This window comes from Bos javanicus, chromosome 3 (assembly GCF_032452875.1).
Source record: "Bos javanicus breed banteng chromosome 3, ARS-OSU_banteng_1.0, whole genome shotgun sequence".
Lineage (NCBI taxonomy): Eukaryota > Metazoa > Chordata > Mammalia > Artiodactyla > Bovidae > Bos > Bos javanicus.
In genome coordinates, this window is record NC_083870.1 from 20,128,563 (window position 1) to 20,153,787 (window position 25,225).

At 36.2% G+C, this 25,225-nt stretch overlaps 2 protein-coding genes across 3 annotated transcripts in view; both read left to right on the top strand.

Annotated features, from left to right (window-relative positions):
• The first annotated feature begins 1,651 nt into the window (after window positions 1-1,651).
• On the top strand, window positions 1,652-21,410 carry HORMAD1 (HORMA domain containing 1). Of its 2 annotated transcripts, XM_061407789.1 has the most exons (15): window positions 1,654-1,758; window positions 3,173-3,226; window positions 3,913-4,057; window positions 5,548-5,611; window positions 6,012-6,048; window positions 8,130-8,150; window positions 8,412-8,438; window positions 11,261-11,328; window positions 11,815-11,966; window positions 13,122-13,381; window positions 14,795-14,861; window positions 14,950-15,023; window positions 15,764-15,847; window positions 19,550-19,618; window positions 20,751-21,409. In XM_061407789.1, exons 2-15 carry the CDS (start codon window positions 3,194-3,196, stop codon window positions 20,829-20,831), a joined length of 1,182 nt encoding a protein of 393 aa, XP_061263773.1. In that variant the 5' UTR covers window positions 1,654-1,758; window positions 3,173-3,193; the 3' UTR covers window positions 20,832-21,409. The 2 variants fall into 2 exon arrangements, with proteins under 2 accessions (XP_061263776.1, XP_061263773.1); XM_061407792.1 differs by lacking the exon at window positions 19,550-19,618 and having other exon boundaries at window positions 1,652-1,758; window positions 20,751-21,410.
• An 830-nt stretch (window positions 21,411-22,240) lies between these two features.
• GOLPH3L (golgi phosphoprotein 3 like) overlaps window positions 22,241-25,225 on the top strand; it is a 47,937-nt gene continuing 44,952 nt past the window's right edge. The window contains exons 1-2 of the mRNA XM_061407840.1: window positions 22,241-22,441; window positions 24,499-24,693. Coding sequence (XP_061263824.1) covers window positions 24,511-24,693 — 183 coding nt within the window. The 5' untranslated portion in view covers window positions 22,241-22,441; window positions 24,499-24,510. The remainder of the gene's footprint in view (window positions 22,442-24,498; window positions 24,694-25,225) is intronic.

Below are 25,225 nucleotides of genomic sequence, written 5' to 3' on the forward strand. Positions count from 1 at the left end.
AATTACTTGTGAGCTCATCTCAGGAAACCAATTTTACCCTAAAATAGAGTAGTACTTGTGTTATCCTCACAAAATTCTTGGAAGAAGCAACATAAAGTAACAGAAAGATGAGGTAATGAATGTGAAAGCTCTTTGTAAACTGTTGACCTGAAACAGACTGCCAGATATTTTTCCAGCAAGATCAGATCAGATCAGATCAGATCAGTTGCTCCGTTGTGTCTGACTCTTTGCGACCCCATGAATCGAAGCACGCCAGGCCTCCCTGTCCATCACCAACTCGGAGTTCACTGAGACTCACGTCCATCAAGTCAGTGATGCCATCCAGCCATCTCATCCTCTGTCGTCCCCTTCTCCTCCTGCCCCCAATCCCTCCCAGCACCAGAGTTTTTTCCGATGAGTCAACTCTTCGCATGAGGTGGCCAAAGTACTGAAGTTTCAGCTTTAGCATCATTCCTTCCAAGATGGGTTTATTTGGGATCAGCAGAAAATTGCAATTCCAATGGTTTGCAACCAGGGCCAGCCATGTGCAAGTCCTTAAGTAGCATAGGGAGGAGAATGCTTTTACAGAGAGAAGCCAGAAGTTGGGACGGCCACGGTAAACAAAGATTCTATGACTTTTCATTGGCTGAATCCATGTAAGGAAAGAAGTGAAGTCCTTCTTCCTATTGACCTCCGCTGTCTCTCAGGGCATGAGAACTCTTCATTCTGATCTCTCAACTTCATTTAAGTGAGGCTTCTGTTTAATTGTTTACAAAACATTACGTGTAAGGGAAATAAAAAGCAAAACAATCAGACCAGGGGATTTTCACTATTTTTGACAGTGAAAACAGAGTTCTAGTCTTCATTTCTCTCTGAATTGACTGTGAGAAAATCTTTTCATATCTAGGGTGGCTGTTTTCTAACTGGTAAGGCAGGTAGACCTACCAAAAACTATGAATTACTAACATATGTCTACACTACTGACACTACTTGGATATATGCTGCTGCATCGCTTCAGTCGTGTCCGACTCTGTGCGACCCCAAAGACGGCAGCCCAGCAGGCTCCCTCGTCCCTGGGATTCTCCAGGCAAGAACACTGGAGTGGGTTGCCATTTCCTTCTCCAGTGCCTGAAAGTGAAAAGTGAAAGTGAAGTCGCTCAGTCGTGTCCGACTATTCGCGAAAGATATATATAACAATCTGCAAACTAAGTTTGTATTACTAGACAATCTTTAACTACCTACCAGCTCTGAGTATTATTTTGCTTCTAAATGAGACATTAATTACATTCCAGCTATCACTGTCCCCACAGCACAGACACAGCAAAGTAGAAATATCTAGATAGGAGACTGCTAGAGCGACTGTTTCCTGAAGACACAGGAAACTGTAAGATGGGAAGGCTCGCAATATGTGGTAGATCCCGTAACAAAATCAAAAGTGTGAAAACAATCGGAAATTAACATGATTAATTAAATGGCTGTTGAGAACACTTTGTTCACTGTAAGACGGTTATGTACATCGAGAGGGCTTGGCACACACAATGAACCTTCCCTGTGGGCACGTGGCTTTTGCGAAGCCTGAGAAGGAAACCTTCATACTCTCGGGTTTCCCAGCGTGCCTTGCGCTGCTCTTGGCGGGAAAGGTGACCTGAATCTGGGGTCAAAATCTACTGTCTCGGCTGCGCAGGCAACCGTTGAAGGAAGGCGCATGCGCGACAGACGGAGCGCGTGCCGTTTCTTTCCGGTCTCCTGGTTGCTGTCGGCGGGACTCTCAGACGATACGTAATACATATTTGTTTCGTTTTTGTTTTCATTCTTTTCTTCTTTTGCTTTATAATGTCTTCTCCGTTACTTCCCATATACTTTTAAATTTCTTAAGATCTTAGTGGTGAAACATTCAGGGGAGGGAGAAAATGTATACCTGCTTATTTTTCACAGAGGTTCTTGAGATTAGGTGAACTCTGGCATCCAGTCCAGGCCTTATCAGGATAAATGTAAATGGTTACGGTAAATAGACACTTCTGTGAATTCTTCTCGGAGAAGGCAATGGCACCCCACTCCAGTACTCTTGCCTGGAAAGTCCCATGGATGGAGGAGCCTGGTAGGCTTCAGTCCATGGGGTCGCTGAGTCGGACATGACTGAGCGACTTCACTTTCACGTTTCACTTTCATGCACTGGAGAAGGAAATGGCAATCCACTCCAGTGTTCTTGCCTAGAGAATCCCAGGGATGGCGGAGCCTGGTGGGCTGCCGTCTGTGGGGGTCGCACAGAGTCGGACACGACTGACGTGACTAAGCAGCAGCAGCAGCAAGTGAATTCTTCTAGATGAATTGTCTGGTTAAGAAAAATGAAATTGGGACCAAAAAAAAAAAAACACACCTCAAAACTTATATCAAAGAAATGAGAAATCTGAATCAGTCCAAAAAATCTGTTTTATTGCTGAAAAATGAAATTGGGACCAAAAAAACACACACCACACCTCAAAACTTATATCAAAGAAATGAGAAATCTGAATCAGTCCAAAAAATATGTTTTATTGCTGTTTTATGGTGGTTCCACAGGGTAGGAAAATATGTTATATCCAGAGCCATGCTCAAATTCAGGGAAGGAATGTTACGTGATTTGGTCATTTTGAAACTACAAATTTAAAACAAAAATTAAAAGATTATTTTAAAGGATGGCAGGGGCAGTTTTTCATTACCTACCTGTGCAGTGTTATCAATGTTTGAATACTGCGAAGTGAAGAAAATAGTAGTTGCTGCTAAGTCGCTTCAGTCGTGTCCAACTCTGTGCGACCCCATAGACGGCAACCCACTAGGCTCCTCCATCCATGGGATTCTCCAGGCAAGAGTACTGGAGTGGGGTGCCATTGCCCTCTCAGAAAATAGTAGACTGTGCTTAAAAAAAAAAAAAAAGCGTTCTTTTAAAGCGCTTTCTTAATAATCCCTTAAAAAAAAAAGAGACTTTTAAAGAGCTTTCTTAATAACCCTTTTTTGTGTCAGGCTTGCTAGTCAAGCGGCTTGAAATTAACAGTTTACTTAATTTTATAGCAAAATGAACCTGTTTTCAACGATTATAAATAAAAAAAAGAGTCCCATTATTTATTCCCGTAAAACTCTTTTGACTTTACATGTAGTGAACCAGATTAGAGATAAAAATAAGACCTGGAGTTAAAGCTTGTATTTCTGTCACAAGGTTGAATTAAAATATCAGAAGATGGCTACTGCACAATTACAGAGAACTTCCATGGTATGATTTCTTGTATTTTAATATATTTTAATTTAGCTAATTTTATTGTTTCTTGAATTATCAAGTATTTTTATGTATGAGAAAGTTGAACCTTTGAGAGTTTAATGATGCCAGTAAACTCCATGTTTTAAGAAATGAAGATATTTGCTAAACTAATTTTAATTAATGGAGAATTTTATTGGATGCTTGATGCATTGCATTAAATTGCTGCTTCAAATTAAGCTTGCATTAGGTATTAATGAATGCTATAATGTTGCCTTGATGAAATTATCACTAATATTAGTCCTCTCCTAGAACATGAATTTTTATACCCCACAAATATATCTCTTCACATATCTTGCATTACAGTTACCTGTCTGTATTAAAGCCAGTCAGTAACTAAAGAGAAAAGAAGGAAAAAATTAGATAGAAAAATCAGTGCTATTTATCCATGTGTTATGCAGTTAACCTACAAGGGGATTTCTACTGATATTTAAGCAGTTTTTGCCTGTTACCTTTAGACTGCCACCCTGGAAACACCCTCACAGTGTAGAAGCCATCCTGATTTTCTGGGGATTCTAACCACCATGGTTAAGAATTTTGGAGAAGTACCATGTTTATGCAAAAAAAATAGATCTACTTTAAGTTCAAGAAGACTGTATTTTTAGTAAAGCTAAATAAAATTTTTTATTTCCATTGAATTTTAGAGTGCACTGATATTTCCTAATAAGATATCAACTGAGCAGCAGTCTTTAGTGTTAGTGAAGAGGCTCCTAGCAGTTTCAGTATCCTGCATCACATATTTGAGAGGAATATTTCCGGAATGTGCTTATGGAACAAGATATCTAGATGGTAACGTAATGTTTATTTAAAAACTTTCTTTAAACATGTTATTTTTTAGTTTGGCTTGCTCTAAAATGGTAGTTTTTTACTTAAAGGTTTTGTTTTTATAATAGCAGCTGTATTGAGATACGATTTGCATATCTAACAATTCATTGATTTAAAGTGCAGAATTCATTGATTCTGGGTATATTCACCACAGTCAGTTTTAAAGCATTTCAGCACCTCAAAAGAAACCCCATACCCATTAAGTCACTCTCTATTTCCCCCATTTCCAGTCCTAGGCAACCACCGATCTGCTTTCTGTCTTTTATGTCTTTATTTGCCTATTCTAGACATATAAATAAATGAAATAATGTAATATATGTGGTCTTTATAATTGGCTTCTTTCATTTGACCTAATGTGTTGAAGTTTCATCCATTTTGTAGCTTGGATTACTACCTTTTTTTTTTTGCTGAATAATATTCCATTATATGAATATACCACATTTTATTTATCTACTACCAGTTGATGAATATTTGGGTTGTTTCCACTTTGGGCTTTTCAAATAATGCCGCAATTACATACAAATTTTTGTGTGGACATACAAGTGATTTTTTTAAGTATATTCAATACCTTTGAGAGCACTTAATCATAAAATTTCCCCTCAATCTCTCAAGTATAATATCACCTAACATTACTCTTATAATGATGAAATAAATAGGTAAAAACATCCTATTACTTATAGTCTCCTACAGTGGTAGTGTATGTTCTTGTGTTATTTTAAAGAAGTGAAAGTAATACAGCCATTTTTATACTGTAATAGTGATTTACTATCTATCACATAATGTGTACCTTATGTTGTTCACCAACTTTGTTGGCAATATGTTAAGCACCATGTTATGTGTGATATCTTGTTAGTTCGTATTATAGGCCTATGAGTTAGATACTATTCCTGTTTTTCACATATGAAACATGAGACTGACTGATCTTAGTCCTTTCCACTGTATTACTAATTGCTTCCTTGCAGGGCTGTGTCTGATAGCCTTTTAACTTCTTGGCTTTTTGCAAGTATTTAATTGGGATAAGGGGCCAGAACAAATTTTCTAAGACTCTTAGATAACAATGGCTGCTGCTGCTGCTAAGTCACTTTAGTCATGTCCAACTCTGCGAGACCCCATAGACGGCAGCCCACCAGGCTCCCCCGTCCCTGGGATTCTCCAGGCACGAGTACTGGAGTGGGGTGCCATTATATCTAAGTGTTCTGTATCTTTTAGAATGGAAATTTTTTTTCTATCCACTAACGTGCATCCTAAGCAATTATGATGCTATTTTATAATAAGGATAAAAAAATGATTTGTTTCCATGCAACCTGTCTTTAATTTTATTAACATCAATCATTTGGAAGTTCATTGCTATTAATAATAAACCGGTAATACACAACTGAAGAAAATAATCTTCATTTAAGTTTTTAGATGCTTACTAATCTTAAATATCTCTATACCCTTATTTTTGTATTTAGATCTTTGTGTCAAAATTCTGAGAGAAGATAAAAATTGTCCAGGATCTACCCAGTTAGTGAAGTGGTAAGTAAAATAAATAACGAAAGAAAATTATTTTTCTTAAATCATATTTTTTGGTACCTTGTATACATTTAAGTGTTTAACCCAGTTTTAGTGATTTCCCCCTTTAATGCTGGATACTACTTCTGCAGATCTTTGGATTTTTGCATTAAAATTTTCTTTATTTCATGCTCCATGTGAGCGGGCTTAATTTTCCTATTTTTGTTCCTCTGTCTTCCTTTTTTCATCCCCTATTGACATTTTATATTTCTACCACATTGTTTTGTTTTATTGTTTAAGCTAGAAATAAGGGAGCTTCATTATTAATAATAATTGTGTATTAGTAATGAGATAATGAGACATTAAAAGAACTATTTTCTAGAAGTGAATTCAGTCTAAAAATGAATCCTTAATTATTTTTTAGGATGTTAGGATGCTATGATGCTTTACACAAAAAATACGTAAGTCAATATCTCTTTATTCTTTTTTTTCATAGTTTATAGTCTACAAATGTAAAGCAGTTACCATATAGTAAAAGATTAATTTAAACTAACTTGGATGTAGGCCAGCCCAAAGCTAAAAGTTTGACTATTTTAAAGATTAATATTCAACTCATTTAAAGTTAACAGAATTATTACTTAACAGATTTTGACAAGCCAGTTTTGATTATTAGCACTTATTTGCCATACCCTTCTCCAGGAGATCTTCCCTATCCAAGGACTGAACCTGTATCTCTCATGTCACCTGTACTGGCAAGTGGGTTCTTTATCACTAGCACCACCTAGGAAGCCCCATTTGCATTAATAACATATATTAACCTATAAAAACTTAATGAATTAAAACATCATTTGAAATAATTCTTTCATTAGTTTCACATGCCTTCTAAAATCATATTTATACTAATAATGTAATAAATAATTCTTTATGAGAATTTAAAAATAAACTTACATGTAGTCTAGGTTAAACTGTGACAAGGCTTTATGTATACTTACTGAGCTTACATTTATATCAACAAAGCAAATCTAACTCTAAAATATTATGAAAAAGATAAAATTTTATCCATGGTCACCAGCCTTCTTCATTAAGACATTATGTTTTTAGTATTCATTAAATGAGTGCCTGTTCTGTGCTAGGCCCATATATTCTAGATAGGAGCTGGTAAGTAAAAATGGTCAACAAGACAAAGAGGGCCTCTCCTACAATGGGAAAACAGCCAGTCAAATAAGGAGATTAGATAACATCCAGTTGTGTTAAATGCCATTAACATTTTAAGAAAAAGAATGTGGCAAATGGAGAAGTGGTGTAACTTTAGATTGGATAGTCTGAAGAGCTTCTCTGAGGAGGTGATACTTAAGCTGAGACTTGAATTAGAAGAAACCAGTTAGGCATTGATATTGGGAGAATATTCCTGACAGAGCAGCAAATGCAAAGAGTTGGAGGGGAATTTGGCCAGTTCAAGGAATAAAAAGAAGGCCAGAATGATTAGAGTGTGATGAACAGAGCAAGAGAGTGGCAGGAGACGAACCTGTGGAGACAGACAGGGCCAGAGCATTCAGGGCTGAGTAGGTAGAGCTTGGACTTTATTTTAGGTACAGTAAAAGCCATTTGAAAGATTTAAGTAGAAATGTATCATCATTAGATTTATATTTTAAATTAAAAGAAAAATCACTTTGCTATTTAGAGAATATGCCATCAAAGGAGAAAAAGATTGTAATTAAGGTCAATAGCACTTAATCCATTACTGAAGTACTGATGAAAAAAAATGGTGTCTTAGACCAGGATGGGGCTTCCCTGGTGGCTCAGTGGTAAAGAATCGTCCCACAATACAGGAGACCCGGGTTCAATCCTTGGGTCAGGAAGATCCCCTGGAGAAGGGCGTGGCAACCCACTCCTGTATTCTTGTCTGGAGAATCTCATGGACAGAGGAGCCAGGTAGGCTACAGTCCATAGGATTGCCCAGAGTCAGACATGGCTGAAGCAACTGAGCACACACACACATAGACCAGGATGACAAAGGAAAAAAATGAAAAGATTCCAGTTATATCTGACAGAACTGATTGGATTTGTTGATAGATTGGTTCTGGAGTATAAGGAAAAGATCCAAATTAAGGGTGACTTGGATTTTGGCAGATTACTAGAGTGAATGATTTCCTGTGCTTCTCTATTCTGTTAGGCCCCAAAGCCTCTTTCCTTTACTCAATGAGCAGGGCCCTGAACTGTTTTTCTCAAAACCAGTTCTCATATTGGGTAAGATTTAATGAGTTATTTCACAATATGTATTTTCCTTGTAACTGGCAGTAATGCCTCATTTGCTTAAGTAAGTGATAGAAATTTTGACCTTCAATAAGATAACTAGAAATAAATATTTGGGGGAATAAGGAAGGATATCTGAGATACTGCTTTACCTGTAGCAAATGAAGTTTGTTTTTTGTGAGATTATTTTTATTAGGAATAAATGTTGAAATAGGACAAATAATTCTTATGATCCATCATGCAAAAATATAGAATAAAAATAAGATTTTTGTTCTTTGTTATATTTCAGCTGAGGATGGTTGTTCTAGCTGTAAGTATTTTTAAATTGTATGTTCCTTATAAAAGACTGTTAAATTCAGCCTTGCTTAATTAAATAATGCTGAAACCATCTATTTATTATATCATACAAACCACTGATCTGTTCATTAGAAAAAAGTAATATTTGTTGTGGGGGGGTGGGTTGTTCTGTATTTTGTTTTACTGAATTCATTTAATATTTTAATCTAAATATCCAGTTTAGTTCTCCTTATATGTAACTTATGTAACTCAGTTGTAAATTATTTTTGAATAGGTGTACACCAATCCAGAAGACCCTCAGGTATGTATAAGTTAGTAAAGAAACATAATGCCTCTAATATCTATAAGTAACGTAAAAGTATAATAGTTTCTAATGCTTTAATTGTGCTTTTGTCAATGCAATTTCACATATATTTTCACATTTGAACTTCATAAAGACTTCTGAGTTAAGACAAGGCTTGTATTGTTACCCTTAAACAGATTAACACCCTTAACTACAAGGGAGATTGTGTGACTAATTCAAGGCCACAAAGATACAAACCATTAGAAATAACCTAAATCTCCTGACTTCTGATCTTTTACAGCGTTCTTATTTTTAATGGTATTCTTTTTATAGAATTATAAAAGGAGTTGAGTTTTAGAAAAATAAGATACTAATCCTTGATTTTTAACTGTAAACCCTAATCCAATCACATGTACCTGTTCATCTGACAATTAAAGAAAGGGTTGTAAGAAGTGAAAGGGAAAACCAGAGAAACAAAAGGGTGTACTTCCCTGCTGATCCAGGGGTTAGGAATCCACCTGCCAACGCAAGGGACACAGGTTTGATCCCTGGGTTAGGAGGATCCTATATGCCCTGGAACTACTAGGCCAGTGCTGCACAACTTCAGAGTCCACGCACCTGGAGCCTTTTCTAAATTCTTTTCTGCCTTTTCTAAATCCAGCTTGTACATCTGGAAGTTCTCAGTATATGTACTGTTGAAGCCTAGCTTGAAGGATTTTGAACATTACTTGCTAGTGTGTAAAGTAAGTGCAACTGTATAAAAGTTCGAACATTCTTTGGCTTTGCCTTTCTTTGGAATTGGAATGAAAACTGATCTTTTCCAGGCCTGTGGCCACTGCTGAGTTTTCCAAATTTGCTGGCATATTGAATGCAGTACTTTAGCAGCAGCATCTTTTAGGATTTGAAATAGCTCAGCTGGGATTTCATCACCTCCAGTAGTTTTGTTTGTAGTAATGCTTTTGCTTACTATATAGTAAGGATTTAAGTCCTGTGCTTAACCATTCTGTTAGTGGAAAAGATGTGCTACCTCCCTTACCAGCCTATTAAGGAGTTCCTTCCCTCTGGTATGTAAAACATAAATTGCAGTGAGTCGGGAATAGGTATCTTAGTGGCACTGAAGTCCCAAATCCAAGGGCCTGGAATTGACTATTTAGGATTGGAAAGTTTCAATGGATGAATATGGATTATCATACAGAAAGAATTATTAAATGGTGAGACATAAAAAAAATCTATATATAGCTACTTAACCACCAGTTCAGTTCAGTCCAGTCACTCAGTCGTGTCTGACTCTTTGTGACCCCGTGAACTGCAGCACACCAGACCTCCCTGTCCATCACCAACTCCCGGAGTCCACCTAAACCCACGTCCATTGAGTCGGTGATGCCATCCAGCCATCTCATCCTCTGTCATCCCCTTCTCCTCCTGCCCTCAAACTTTCCCAACATCAGGGTCTTTTCAAATGAGTCAACTCTTCACATCAGGTGACCAAAGTATTGGAGTTTCAGCTTCAACATCAGTCCTTCCAATGAACACCCAGGACTGATCTCCTTTAGGATGGACTGGTTGGATCTCCTTGCAGTCCAAGGGACTCTCAAGAGTCTTCTCCAACACCACAGTTCAAAAGCATCAATTCATTGGTGCTCAGCTTTCTTCACAGTCCAACTCTCACATCCATACATGACCATTGGAAAAACCATAGCCTTGACTAGATGGACCTTCGTTGACAAAGTAATGTCTCTGCTTTTTAATATGCTTTCTAGGTTGGTCATAACTTTCCTTCCAAGGAGTAAGTGTCTTTTAATTTCATGGCTGCAGTCACCATCTGCAGTGATTTTGGAGCCCCAAAAATAAAGTCAGCCACTGTTTCCACTGTTTCCCCATCTATCTGCCATGAAGTGATGGGACCAGATGCCATGATCCTAGTTTTCTGAATGTTGAGTTTTAAGCCAACTTTTTCATTCTCCTCTTTCACTTTCATCAAGAAGCTCTTTAGTTCTTCTTTACTTTCTGCCATAAGGGTGGTGTCATCTGTGTATCTAAAGTTATTGATATTTCTCCCAGCAATCTTGATTCCAGCTTGAGTTTCTTCCAGTCCAGCGTTTCTCATGATGTACTCTGCATAGAAGTTAAATAAGCAGGGTGACAATATACAGCCTTGATGTACTCCTTTTCCTATTTGGAACCAGTCTGTTTTTCCATGTCCAGTTCTAACTGTTGCTTCCTGACCTGCATACAGGTTTCTCAAGAGGTAGGTCAGGTGGTCTGGTATTCCCATCTCTTTCAGAATTTTCCACAGTTTGTTGTGATCCACACAGTCAAAGGCTTTGGCATAGTCAATAAAGCAGAAATAGATGTTTCTCTGGAACTCTCTTGCTGTTTTGATGATCCAGCAGATGTTGGCAATTTGATCTCTGGTTCCTCTGCCTTTTCTAAAACCAGCTTGAACATCTGGAAGTTCATGGTTCACGTATTGCTGAAGCCTGGCTTGGAGAATTTTGAGCATTACTTTACTAGTGTGTGAGATGAGTGCAGTTGTGCAGTAGTTTGAGCTTTCTTTGGGATTGGAATGAAAACTGACCTTTTCCAGTCCTGTGGCCACTGCTGAGTTTTCCAAATTTGCTGGCATCTTGAGTGCAGCACTTTCACAGCATCATCTTCCAGGATTTGAAATAGCTCAACTGGAATTCCATCACCTCCACTAGCTTTGTTCGTAGTGATGCTTTCTAAGGCCCACTTGACTTCACATTCCAGGATGTCTGCCTCTAGGTGAGTGATCACACTATCGTGATAGCCACTAGTATTATATATCAGATTCGTAACTATGATATTTTCTATTTTAGACAATTTCAGAATGTTACCAATTTAAATTCAAGTACACCAGTAATGGACCAGTCATGGATTTCACAAGGTAATTATTATTCTATAGTTTTCTCTTCATATTGCAGATTGCCATTTATTCATAATAATACTGTATAGCTAAACTTCAGAAATAATTCTGAAATTCTCTAACATCCCTAGTGTACTATCAAGGATACAAAATATGTTTGGAGTGGCTGAAAGCCAGAATTTTGTGGATAATTGTATATATTTTAATTGTGAAACAGAGCCAAAGAGTAGGAAATCTATTGTATGCTCACGTGATTAGAAATACAATAAAATTCATCATTTGTTTCCTTTAAAAACATCTTACATAAAATGTGTATGAATATATGTAAATTAGTTTAGAATTATAATAATAATGATATTAAATTTTTATAATGTATTAAACACATGAAATTGTAACTTTTAACAACTTGATACATTAATAGAAATAAGAATCTTAAGTAGTAAAACATGAAGTTACGTTATTAGAAGCCATGGATGTCATAAAAGAAACTATGTGATTCTCTTCTAGTAAAAACCAAAGCAATGAACCTAATATGTCATCTGCTGATACCAAGAAAGCAAGTATTCTTCTCATTCGCAAGATTTATATTCTAATGCAAAATCTGGGACCTTTACCTAATGATGTTTGTTTGACCATGAAACTTTTTTACTACGATGAAGGTACTATTTCCAGATCATCCTGTTTTAGTTGGTACCTGTATATTTTCTTATTAATGAAACACTTGGTTTCCATCCCAAATAGTTTTAGGCACGTAAATTTATATATATATAATATTTTAATTATAAAATTTATATTTCATGTTGGTATTTGAAAAAATCGTACACTTCTCCAGTGATAAGAACATGTCCATTTGAAGCTCAGCTTCATTCATAACTGAAGAAATGAAGCAATGAGATAACCAGTTTTCACTTTCCAGATCATACAACTTATAAAATCATTATTGGCAGGGATGTGGGGGGAAGCAAGCACTTTTTATATACTCTTGATGGAATGTAACCATTAATGTGCCATATAACATTTTAAGAGGACTATTTGGCAATATAAAAATTTAAAATTCTCTTTAAAATATTAAATTCTTTTTAATCCTGAAATTCTGCAGCTAGAAAAGTATCTTGGGAATATATGTAGACAAATATCAAGGTTATATGTTTATGCATTGTTGCATTTGTTAAACTGGAAACAAACTGGAAATTTAACCTTGAATGTTCTTTATTGGAGGATTGAGTAAATAAATTATAGTGCATCTATATAATAGAATGCTGTGCAAGCTGTTTAAAAGAATGTGCTGATAAATTGTTATCCAAAAAATATTAAAGCAAATTTAAAAGTGATGTTAAAAGCAGCTAGGTACAGAAGAATACGACTTCATTTGTTTTTTAAGAATATATGTATATATATATATAACATGCATAGTATCTTCTAGAAGAACACAAAGCATCAACAATAATAACTAACATTTACTGAATACTTCCTCTGTGTCAGTTCTGTTCTGGTCATTTTATAGACTTCAATACCACAGTGACCCTAGGAGGTCGGTACTAGTATTTTCCCCTCTTGACAGATGAGGAAACTGAATCAAGAATGACGAATAGTTTCCTCAAGTCACATAGCTAGTCAAGTGTAAGGAAAAAAGTTTACCTTTAAGGAATAAAATAGGAACTTGGAGATAGTAGGAGACTGCATTTTACTTATTATTGTATGTCCTTCTATACTATTTAAAACTTCTTTAATATGCAGTATATTCTATAATAATAAAAATTAATATATTTTATTCAATTTCATGAACAGCATAGTTTATACTTACTTTTCTGCAGTTACACCCCCAGATTACCAGCCTCCTGGTTTTAAGGATGGTGATTGTGAAGGAGTGATATTTGAAGGAGAGCCTATGTACTTAAATGTGGGAGAAGTCCCAACACCTTTTCACACCTTCAAAGTAAAAGTGACCACTGAGAGGGAACGAATGGAAAATATTGGTTCAGGTATATTATCACCAAAACAATTAAAAACACCACTTCAAAAAATTCTTACGGACAAAGATGATTTAGAAGATGACCAGGAGCATTATATAAGTGTAAGTATACTTAAAGAGTAATGAATGTTTTATTCAATTCTGAGTACTTCAGTAGCTATAAATACTTATTATCACCATAAACTCAAGTTTGAAAGGTACCATAAAGAAGGTTTAGGCTTGTGGTTTTAAAACTTTTCATGTGGGTACGAAGAATATTATTCTCAGAAATTTAAAAGCACAACTATTGTGAATGAAGTAGGGAATGGTCCTGGAGGCCCAGCCATTCACCATCTCGTCTACCCTCATGATGGACTCTTAAGAAAACCCCTTTGTCTGGAGCATAATTTGAAAACCATGGAATCCTCTGGTGGTCCCGTGGTTAGGACTTGGCACTGTCACTATCGGGTCTGCGTTCAAAAAAAGAAAAGCAGTGAGTGACTCCAGTCCCCCAGACTAATGCTGGAATCTTTTCTTCAACACCCCTGTTAAGTGCTCATGTAAGCCTGTGGTTGAATTTCTTCAGGGCCTGAAAATCAGTGTCCTGAAAGAGCTTGGAAGTTCCTGGAAGTCAGGAAAAGTGTCTTATTCAGCTTTGTATTTCTTTTGTACCTAGCATTTAGAGTTACAGAATGTATTCTCAATATTGGTTGGATAGATGGATGAATTGAAGTATTTTAAAAAGCTTTTTTTTAAATTATAGCCTCATTCCCAGAAAATCTTTCATCATTTTTATGTTTGTTCTTTAATCTCACCTTTGTGGTTTTCTCTTATTTTATTCTAAATTATGATCACAGTTCTTATGATAGGGACTAACTATTCTGTTTTAGGCTCTGTAGCCAAATCCTTGCAAATAGAAAACTCAATTTTCAACCAGTTCAGTCAAGAAGGAATCATCTTCCTAAAACCTAAATGCCACTCTTGCTTTATAAACAAATATGGCTGGGATTTATGAAGCATTCTTTAAAGTATTTAAAGCTCTTTGACGTATGTCACAAGGGGAATAATAATTATAAAGTAGACATCAAACCTTTGCTATTTCTGTCATACCATAACTGTGCTTATCCTTTCCCAACTCCCTGAAGAGGGTTCAGAGTTTATACAAGTATCTATATAGGAATTTCAGAGCTACGGAAGTTGTAGCTTATTGCGTCACCATGTCTAATTCAGTGCTCTCAAACAATAGTAAGATCTGGGGTTCTTAGAATCATCATACATTTTTCAGAAAGTTGTATATTTTTACTATCTACCTTAAAGCAATCTTGAAAAGTAAAGAAAAATAGGATTTTATACTTTGGATAAATAAGCTGCCTTATAATAAGTACAAGACCACTTTATTTTAAGAAAGCGTGAAGTAATTGTAATGTTATGTTATATTTAACCTTCATGTAAAACAAGCTCGTTAATAAATACTACCCAGTTGCTTTAATTTCTTTTTGGAATGTGTCCATTTTTTTCCTTCATGTAATTATGTAGGATGAGTTTGACACCGAAACTAAAATGGAAGAGCAGGAGAAAAACCCTGGCTGTTCTGTACGTAGAGGTGAGAAGTTAATGAAAATGTAAATTAATTCACTTCCAATTCAATTTTATACCATTTTAACTCTTTTATTTATTTCTTTTTTTAACAGAAGCAGGTTTCATTTGTGAGGAAGATGAAATGAAATCTAAAGGAAGTCCAGATTTTTCAATTTCTCATTCTCAGGTATAAACTTCACAGTTCTATCTCATTTTTAACTTGAATTTTTTCAAAAGACAGGTTCTTATATGCTTATCTGGTTATCTCTCAGATTTTCTTATATTCTAGGTATTTTAGAAGAAAATTAGTTATTAAGAATGCTTACTAACAAAATTTGGTAATTATATGTTGAAAAGTTTTGAGTGTATTATTGTTTCATTTGTTTAGTAATAAACCTAAATACTGTTCAAAGAATCTCAGAATTTCAGAGGTAAATAGAATCTTAAGCAATTATTAATTTAACTCAACCACCCTTTGTATTTGCAAATGGAGTATATAATACATTTTTGTTGCCTTGGAGCAGAACATGTTTAATTTTGTTTTCTATATATAGTAAAATCCTGAAATAACATTTAGAAAAAATCAACCTGAAAATAATGGGGCTGATGATTGCCTACCTTCTTCTGCACAGCCCTTCTCCAGTGGGTGTGGGCTGAAGTTCTTATCTTCTGAAAGAGTGGTATCTAGTGATAATTCCGATCTTTCTCAATTCAGTGAATGGTCAGTGTACAGTGTACAGAGTCAGTTTCAGTATCTTTACCTTTGTACTTTTTATGACAGTAAGAATCAACACAAAATTATTGACTTTAATTAACTCAAAATAGCAAGACCGTAAATTTTATGTGATTAAGTTTTTGACCCCCATTATTATGAAAATCTTCTCTTGTGTTGTTTTAGTGGTTTCATGTAATTATTTTCTTTTCTAGGTTGAGCAGTTAGTCAGTAAAACATCTGAGCTTGATGTGTCTGAAAGCAAAACAAGAAGTGGAAAAATTTTTCAGAATAAAATGGTAACGGCATCTCTTTAGATTTGATTTCATTCTAACCTTGTAATTTTCCCTGTAGTTGAGTTTATTTTGCTTTTATTCATTTATTGGAGTAATTTAGTAAGCACATACTATTAATACGTGTGACTTTACTAGGTACTGGAAATATAATATGCTCTTAGCTTAAAGTTTAGTAATTTGAGGTAAACAAGCAGTGATATAACACTATGATAACAGTCAGAATAGGCTACAGAGACACAAAGGAAAGAATGGTTAATTTCACTGAAGGTGCAGTGGAGAGGGAAATGCAGAGGAGCTTTCAGAAGTGACACTATCCTCCAAACTGCCTCAGGATAGTGACACTACCTCCTCTATTCCCAGACTCCCAGGAAATTTCCAGGAATGCTAAAGTGTTCGTTTCCATGTTCTATCTTGTGAGTGGGTTGTCTTATTAATAAGACATTAAAAATAATTATACATTAAAATATATATACATACATATCTTACATAAAGGGAGTCTCATATGTTAAGGAAAAAACACCACTGCTTTATTTTAGTTTTTTATATGAGTTGTACTAAATAGAGATTTGGGCTTCCCAGGTGACACTAGTGGTAAAGAACCCATTTGCCAGTGCAGGAGACGCAAGAGAACCCGAGTTCCGTCCTTGGGTTGGGAAGATCCCCTGGAGTGGGAAGTGGCAACCCACTCCAGTATTCTTGCCTAGAGGATCCCATGAACAGGGGAGCCTGGCGGACTGTGGTCCATAGAGTCACAAAGAGTAGGACACAGCTGAGACAACTTAGCACGTATGCAAATGAGGTTTATATTTTATTTTAGGTCTTTTAAGTTATTCTCCAAAGTTCAAAGGTGAATAAAAAGCATTCTATAAAATATATGAGCTATTATGTCAGGGAATTCCCTGCAGTCTGGTGGTTATTACTCCATGCTTTTGCTGCAGGGGCACAGGTTCAGTCCCTGGTCAGGTAACTAGATCCCACAGGCTGTACAGCTCAGCAAAAAAAAAAAAAAAGATATCCAAAGTTAGGAAACAAATGGCACAACACTGGTATGCTGGAGGGTTTCTTTCCCCCTCTTCATTCAGTGACATCATGTTTTTCCTACCTAGCTTGAAACTGGACATAATGAAAGTATTCACAGCATTGTTGTTGTTCAGTAGCACAGTCGTATCTGACTCTTTGCAACCCCATGGATTGTGGCATGCCAGGCCTCCCTGTCCTTCACCATCTCCCAGAGTTTGCTAAACTCATGTCCATTGAGTCGTTGATGCCATCCAACCATCTCATCCTCTGTCATTGCCTTCTCCTCATGCCTTCAGTCTTTCTCAGCATTGGGATCTTTTCCAACGAGTTGGCTCTTCATTTCAGGTGGCCAAAGTATTGGAGCTTCAGCTTCAGCATCAGTCCTTCCAATGAATATTCAGGGTTGATTTTCTTTAGGATTGACTAGTTCGATCTCCTTACTGTCCAAGGGACTCTCAAGAATCTTCCCCAGCACCACAGTTCGAAAGCATCAAGTCTTCAGTGCTCAGCCTTCTTTATGGTCCAACTCTCACATCCATACCTGACTACTGGAAAAACCATAGCTTTAACTAGACAGACCTTTGTCGGTAAAGTGATGTCATGCTGTCTAGGTTGGACGTAGCTTTTCTTCCTAGGAGCAAGTGTCTTTTGATTTCATGGCTGCCGTCACCGTCTGCAGTGATTTTGGAGTCCAAGAAAAAAAATCTGTCACTGTTTCATTTTTTCCCATCTATTTGCCTTGAAGTGATGGGACTGGATGCCGTGATATTAGTTTTTTGAATGTTGACTTTTAAGTCAGCCTTTTCACTCTCCTTTTTCATCTTCATCAAGAGGCCCTCTAGTTCCTCTTTGCTTTCTGCCATTAGGGTGGTATCATGTGCTAGGGTGGTATCATGAGGTTGTTGATATTTCTTCCAGCAATCTTGATTCCAACTTGGCTTCATTCATCCCAGCATTTCACATGATGTACTCTACATATAAGTTAAATAAGCCAGGTAACAATATATAGCCTTAACATACTCCTTTCCCAATTTTGAAGCAGTCCATTGTTTCATGTCCAGTTCTAACTGTTGCTTCTTGACCTGCATACAGGTTTCTCACAAGGTGGTCTGGTACCCCCTTCTCTTGAAGAGTTCTCCATAGTTTGTTGTGATCCACACAGTCAAAGGCTTTGGTGTAGTCAGTGAAGCAGAAGTAGATGTTTTTCTGAAATTCCCTTGCTTTTTCTATGATCCAGGGGATGTTGGCAATTTGATCTCTGGTTCCTCTGCCTTTTCTGAATCCAGCTTGTGCCTCTGAAAGTTCTTGGTTCGTGTATTGTTGAAGCCTAGTTGAAGGATTTTGAACATTACCTTGCTAGCATGTGAAATGAAGCATTGTACAGTAGTTTGAACATTCTTTGGCATTGCCCTTCTTTGGAATTGGAATGAAAACTGACCTTTTCCAGTCTGTTGGCCATGCCTTAACTCAGCATTTATTTCTCCCAGAGAACTGGTTGTTAAACATTTACCAGAACACCACTGATGATAGTGCCATTTTTAGGTGTCCTTTTTTCCCCACATTCTTGACGGAAAGTTAGAACTGGCAAGCAAGAAATAAAATAATTCCAAAAATTACTACCTCCAGCAGCAAAATGTTCTCTCTAGGCAGCTTCTATTTAAAATAAGTATCCTTTACTATCCTTTACTCCACCGAAGTACTCCTCATTTTGTCAATAGTGACTGAATTATGGTTAGAAACAGGCAGGAAGTGAAGATATTTAATATATATAGTAAGGAAGTTATTGAAAAGTACATTTCAAGCATCAGAAAATAAATATGTACTTTTGGGGGATAATACTATGAAAACTAATAACTTGTCATCATCTAATATTCATTTTAAAAACTGTATATGTAGCATTATTCACAATAGCCAAAAGATGGGGGGAAACCCCTAAATGTTCTTAACAGATGAATGGATAAACAAATGTGGCATATCCATACAGTAGACTATTATTATTCAGGCATAAAAAGGAATGAAGTATCAGTCCATACTACAACTTGGATGAACCCTGAAAACATTATGCTCAGTGAAAGAAACCAGTCATACACACACACACATGCAAAAGTATTATATGGTTCCATTTATATGAAAGTCCAAAATAAGGATTTCTGTAGAGACAAAGTCTTAATGCTAGGGAAAGAATGAGGGAATAGTGGAGTGATAGCTGTAAGAGTACAGGATTTCTTTTTAGAGGATATATTGTGTGCTCAGTCCAACTCTTTGGGGCTTCATGAACTGTAGCTCGCCAGGGTCCTCTGTTCATGAAGTTTTCCAGGTGAGAATACTGAAGTGGGTTGTCATTTCCTACTCCAGGGGATCTTCCCAACTAAGGGATCAAATTCAGGTCTTTTGTGTCTCCTGCATCATCAGGCAGATTTTTTTTTTTACCACTAGTGCCACTTGGGAAGCCTTTTAGAGGATGAAAGTGCTCTAAAATTGACAGTGGTGATGGTTGCATAACTCTGTGAATATACTTAAAATCACTGAAGTTTGTGTATTTTGAATGGATGAATTTTATGTATCCGAATTATATCTCAGTAAAGTTTTTTTTTAAAAAACTGCATATAGTTGCCTGTGGTTGAACAATCATGCTGATTGTTCTTTGAGAAATAACCAATTGGTAATTATTCTATCTTTGTGGAGGCTAATGGAAATCAACAAGTAAAATCTAAGGAAAATCGGAAGAGAACTCAGCTTGAATCTGGGAAAACAGTAAGTCTTATAGTAATATATAGATTGAATGAAATGGCAAGTATTAGAATATTGCTGTAGATTAAATTAATGATAAATATGATATCTTCGGATATACCTCAAAGCTCTAGTTTTCAGATCTTGTTTAAATATATTTGATTCTAAAAAATTGGGTGATTTTAAAATAAAATGTGGTACATTGTTTTATTAATTTTCCCATGTAAACATTTACTGTCTTATTCCATGATTGATTTGAAACAGTTGGAGAAATGTATAAAGTAAAATCAACATCAGGAAAAATATGAATATAATAAGAAAAAAAATGAGAGTACAAGAATACTCAGGCCATTTTATTTATGTAGAATTAAAATTGGGCCACAGACTTGATCTGAGCTTTCTACAGATTAAAACTGAAGTAGAAACAAGTTACTAAATCCACATGTTCTCTAAAAATATAGCATCTCCTCTTAGTACCTTAGAAAATTTTCCTGACCTAAATTCTATAACAAGTTGTATTATATTTGGAACCTTATTTTAGCAAATCAGATAATGTATTTGTCATTTCTGAGATAAATATGTTTTCAACCAGAATTTTGAGTATTATTCAGTTCAGTTGCTCAGTTGTGTCCAACTCTTCTCACTCCCCTCAAAATATTTTACTGTTTTGAGGTGGTGGTTTAGTTGCTAACTCATGTCCAACCCTTTGCAACCCCATGGACTGTAGCCTGCCAGGCTCCTCTGTCCCTCTGTCTGTGGGATTTCTCAGGCAAGAATACTGGAGTGGGTTGCCATTTCCTCTCTAGAGGATCTTCCCAACCCAGGGATCAAACCCAGATCTCTTGCATTGAAGGCAGTTGCCTGCACTGGGGACAGATTTTTTACCAACTGAGCTACCAGGGAAGTTCTACTATTTTGAGGACATAATATCAAATCTTCTAAGTACTCCAACATCCCTAATGAAAACCTTATACTTTGCAAGACTGTATTCAGCAGCCATCAGGAGATATAAATAGCAAAATTTTAAAAGTAAGAAAAGGAAGGAATGGATGAAGGAAGGAAGAAAGGGAAGAAGCAAACTCAGACATAAAAAAACCTCTAAAATTAAAGATATTTAAACTGGGAAGTATTCTTAGTAATTGTTTTCTCTTGACAGGTCCTTCATCCCTTTGATTCTTCTAGTCAGGAGTCAGTGCCAAAAAGAAGAAAGTTTAGTGAACCGAAGGAGCGTATATAAAACATTTTTTTCCTGCATGTTTGCAGAGTTCTTCACAACATTTAAACTAAAGGTCGCTATATTGCTATTTTAAGGTGTGTTTGTCCTACCTCTGAAAACTTATATATGGTCTTAAGCAGTCAGCACACTAAAATGAATCCTTAACTGACTATCATATTGTGATCCTTAATCTTATCTGAGACAAATTCAAGAGAACTTTTGTATAAAAACAGAAGTACCGGTGTCATAATTCTATTAATTATCCTTTCAATGTATCTCCCGTTTTGGCAGACACTTCCTTTCAACACATTAATTTTTTAAGGCCCTCTAAAAGCCATTTTTTGAAGTAAATAATGTTTATTTTTGTATTAAACTTTTCTAGAAATTCACTTTTTACCTGTTAAAACTACAGTTTAACTGGCTGTATTTGTTAATTGTCTTATTAAAACAAATGTCTTCAGTACTTTGATACAGTGTATTAACATGATAATATATAATGTACAATTTAAAATTGGTGTTTTACCTTTTTAAATAATTTTTACAAGACAAAATGATTTTAAAATCTAGCATTTTGGGCAGCATAAATAAAATATTGTTCAGCGTCTAGACTCTTTCATGGCTTCTAATTTTTATTTAAATAGAAAATGTTTAGGCACTAATTTTGAAATCATTTTGGTAGGTATTTCTTTCAAGAGTTGAGCACACTTCCTAGAACTTTTAGGTGGTAATGTGAAAGATATTGTGCCTTCAGTGAGAAACCTGGGACCTGGTTCTAGACTTTAGTATTTCCTGTGCTCTAGAAAAGGAAGGCTTAAAACTTGGTCTGTTTGCCTCTTGCATTTTCAGCAGCCATATTCTAAAAAAATATACATTATCCATGAACTTGCCAGTAAGAAACAGTAATGGAAAATGTTAGTATGAATGCTGTGGTAGAAATGTGCCTATCCTGTTTAATGTAAACCAAATAACCCTCCACAAACTGACCCAGATCAGGTTTTTCTGGGACAGGAAAGTTAGGGATAAGCCAATTGTCGAAAACAACCAATTTTAAAATGTTTATGTATTCTTAGCTTTATTGGATCCCAACTCATCTCACCTAATTGTCCCAGTATACACTGCTACAGAACACACCTGCTACACTGAGATTGCTCAACAAAAACCTTTGTAGATCGGAAGCTGGTGATAGCTCACTAAACGCTTTGATTGGCCGGTTTAATGGGGGTGGGGATCGCAGCCCTCTTTCCTCTCGCTACCAAGGTTCTTTCATTGGATTGACCAGCTGTCAGGTTAAACCCAAACCTGCCTCCTTTTGGTCGTGTTTGTCTGGAGCGCAACACAATAGCTGGGGGGAGAGCCTCCCTTCACAAGCTCTAATTGGCTGAACTCAACCTTGGAGGTTCCTGATTGGTCCAATGAAGAAACACCAAGGTAGGTTGCCTAGTGATCCTGAGGAAGCTGATGTGTTATTCCTTCTCTGCATCGAATCATCAGGAAGTTTGTTCTCTCTGCGTGGCTGAGAAGTTTTTCACCTAGCAGGACGGGGGTAGGGGGTGGGGGTGGGGACAAATGTCCCCATAAAATAGAGCGCAAGCTGCAACCTGCGTTTGGCTGTAACCCAGGAGTAACGTCAGGTAAGCAACGGGGGAAATACATATAACGTCCAAAAAAATCCCTCCAAATATTTTACTTTATGGAGAGAAGGAGGTTTATATTTAATTTTGGGGCCATCGGTTTTGTTTGTTTGTTTTTTAATAGGCTTTTTAACTAGTAAATGTCCAGGGGTGATTAATTCGTCGAAGAAAATCCCCACTCCTTTTTTTTTTTTTTGCCCCGAAGATACTAAGTTTCTTGGATTAGAAAATAAACCCTATTCACAGTGCCAGATAGGGTTAGTGCCCATAAGCATTTATTTCATGGTTCTCTTTTTTCACTCTTACGCCTGCCTCCCACCAAGAATTATTTGAAATACAGCCTTGAACAAAGAATCTTTTGTAAGTCACTTTATTTATGTTTTAAATATTCTCATGCATTTCTGAGTATTCATTTTAATCAGTGTATATTTGTCGAGCAGTTACAACGTAAAGACATTTGTGCTATTTGCTATGGAGAATATAAAAACCCAAGAAGACAATATCCCTGCCCTCAAGAAGTTTACAGTTTAGAGGCAGCCATACCAAAAGAAAGACTATAACAAATACTTTAAAGGAAGTAAGTATAAATAAAGTTGTTTGAAAGTACAGCTGAGAGAGAGACCTAGCCATGGGACACCGGGTAATGGAAAAGCAGATTTCCCTGAAGGCTTTACAGTGGGTCCTCAGTAAGACTTCAAAGAATGAGTAGAATTTAGAGAGGAAGGGAAGGGGGAGAGACTCCATCCTCTACAAAGAAAGGCATGACCTGTTTGTGAAATGCCTTAACAGTACCTTTGGAGTAATGGGAAATATTGCTAGAAGATAGAATGAGATCCAGTCACAGAGGCTCTTGAATGTGCTCTTTTGACCTTGAAAAAGCTATTCTTTTCAATAATTGCTGGTTTAAAATACTTACTGTACTTTACCTTAAGAACTGGCATTTAGGTTGATGTAAAGTATGCTAATTTTAAACTTTATCACACATAATAGTGGAATTTTTTTGACTGTAGGTTTTTAAAACGGCTGTTGTCAGTCGCTCAGTCGTGTCCAACTCTTTGGGCTCTTTGTGATCCCATGAACTGCATCACACCACAATTCCCTGCCCTTCACCATCTCCCAGAGTTTGCTCAAACTCATGTCTGTTGAGTCGGTGATGCCATCCAACCATCTCATTCTCTGTGGCCCCTTCTCCTCTTGCCCTCAATCTTTCCCACCATCAGGGTCTTTTCCAGTGAGTCAGCTCTTCACATCAGGTGGCCAAATGAACTCCATGAACAGTATGAAAAGGCAAAAAAAAAAAAAAAAAACCTGTAGTGCATGATATAAAAAGGCTGATTTTTTTTGTAATTGAAAAAGAATTTGCTAATCTTTTAACATTCTCTTGCCAGTACTTTTTGTTGTCACCTGTTTATGTATTTGCAAGATGATTAGGAATAGAGATGAAAGTTTTTAGCTATATGGAAATGCTATACATGATATTCTGAGTGTTATTCTCTAGACTGATGATCTCCAAAGTGGTTGCATGAAATGAATCATTTGAGTTTGGGAAGGAAGTATTAGAACATGTATTTCTATTTAGTTTTTCTTAATTTGTTTTTTTTTTACTAATTTTTGTGGTTTATAATGCATCATTGAATATTTTTAGAAATTATATATAAATTACTGTATGCTCTTTGGAGCCAGATGCTCACATTTTTTTGCTGTTCCATATTATTTAACTTGTGGAGAATCCATTTTGTGAAAGGAATCACAATAATGGAAATTCTCTCCTAGGTTATAGGTTATGCACAAGAAATCAGCAGGCTTAAAAAACAATATCATTTCTCCTGGTCTTTAGAATTACTGATTTGATTTCTTGTCAGTGCTTCCAGTGCAGTTCAACTTGTTATACTTTGGAAAAGATACTGTGTTATCTACCTAATTTTTTCTGGTCGTTACTCCTTCCTTCCTTTCTCATTTAAGTTTGTTAATATTTCTTACATTTTTAGTATGCATGCATTAATATCTAGATGTTTATTTACACAAGCATACATATATTTTTTCATCACCCTCTCCAGAAACAGGTGAGAATGACCACCTTAACTCACCGGGCCCGTCGTACTGAAGTGGGGAAGAATTCTGAAAAGAAGGTAGAAAGTGAGGAAAACGTGAATCAAGACCGAAATCAAGACAATGAGGACATTGGAGACTCTAAGGATATCCGCCTCACCCTTATGGAAGAAGTATTGCTCCTGGGACTAAAAGATAAAGAGGTAATGTAGTTCGGTTTGCTTGGCTGTCTCAAAGACTTAAGTATTGGAATGTTTTTAAGAAGTATCTGATAAAATATTTTCATTAATGCTAGACTGGCCTTAGAATTGTGCTTCAGCCATCTGGGGCATGGGGAAGTCTGGGAGGATGGCTGATTCTTGGAAGGTAAAATCAGAAGTAAAATCACTTGAAGTGTAATTACAGAATTACTCCAAAATTTTAAAATACAACACAGTGTAAAGTGTTTGTAGTTTCCGAAGTGAGATTGATGGTGAAATGACCTCTTACTAAACTAAGAAAGAGGACCCACACACATTGAAGTCTTCTTGAGCTTTAGGGAGAAAAGTCTTTTAAATGAAAAGACAAGGAACATGTGTGGTTAGCTGCTTACAAAAATAAATAGTGGGTAGGTTTCTTATAATACAGTAAGAATAACTTCCATTCTGTGGATCTTTAGAAGTTAAAGATCAACAATTGATGAGGATTATTTTAGAAAATATTTTAAAATTAATTGCAGCTTTCTCTTTTTTTCTA

Excerpts from the sequence above, each read along its gene's own strand:
- HORMAD1 (XM_061407789.1), top strand. The coding sequence starts at position 3,194 with ATGGCTACTGCACAATTACAGAGAACTTCCATG. Across the intron at positions 8,439-11,260 it reads CCAATCCAGAAGACCCTCAG|ACAATTTCAGAATGTTACCA; the intron begins GTATGTATAAGT and ends TTTCTATTTTAG. Across the intron at positions 19,619-20,750 it reads AGCTTGAATCTGGGAAAACA|GTCCTTCATCCCTTTGATTC; the intron begins GTAAGTCTTATA and ends TTCTCTTGACAG.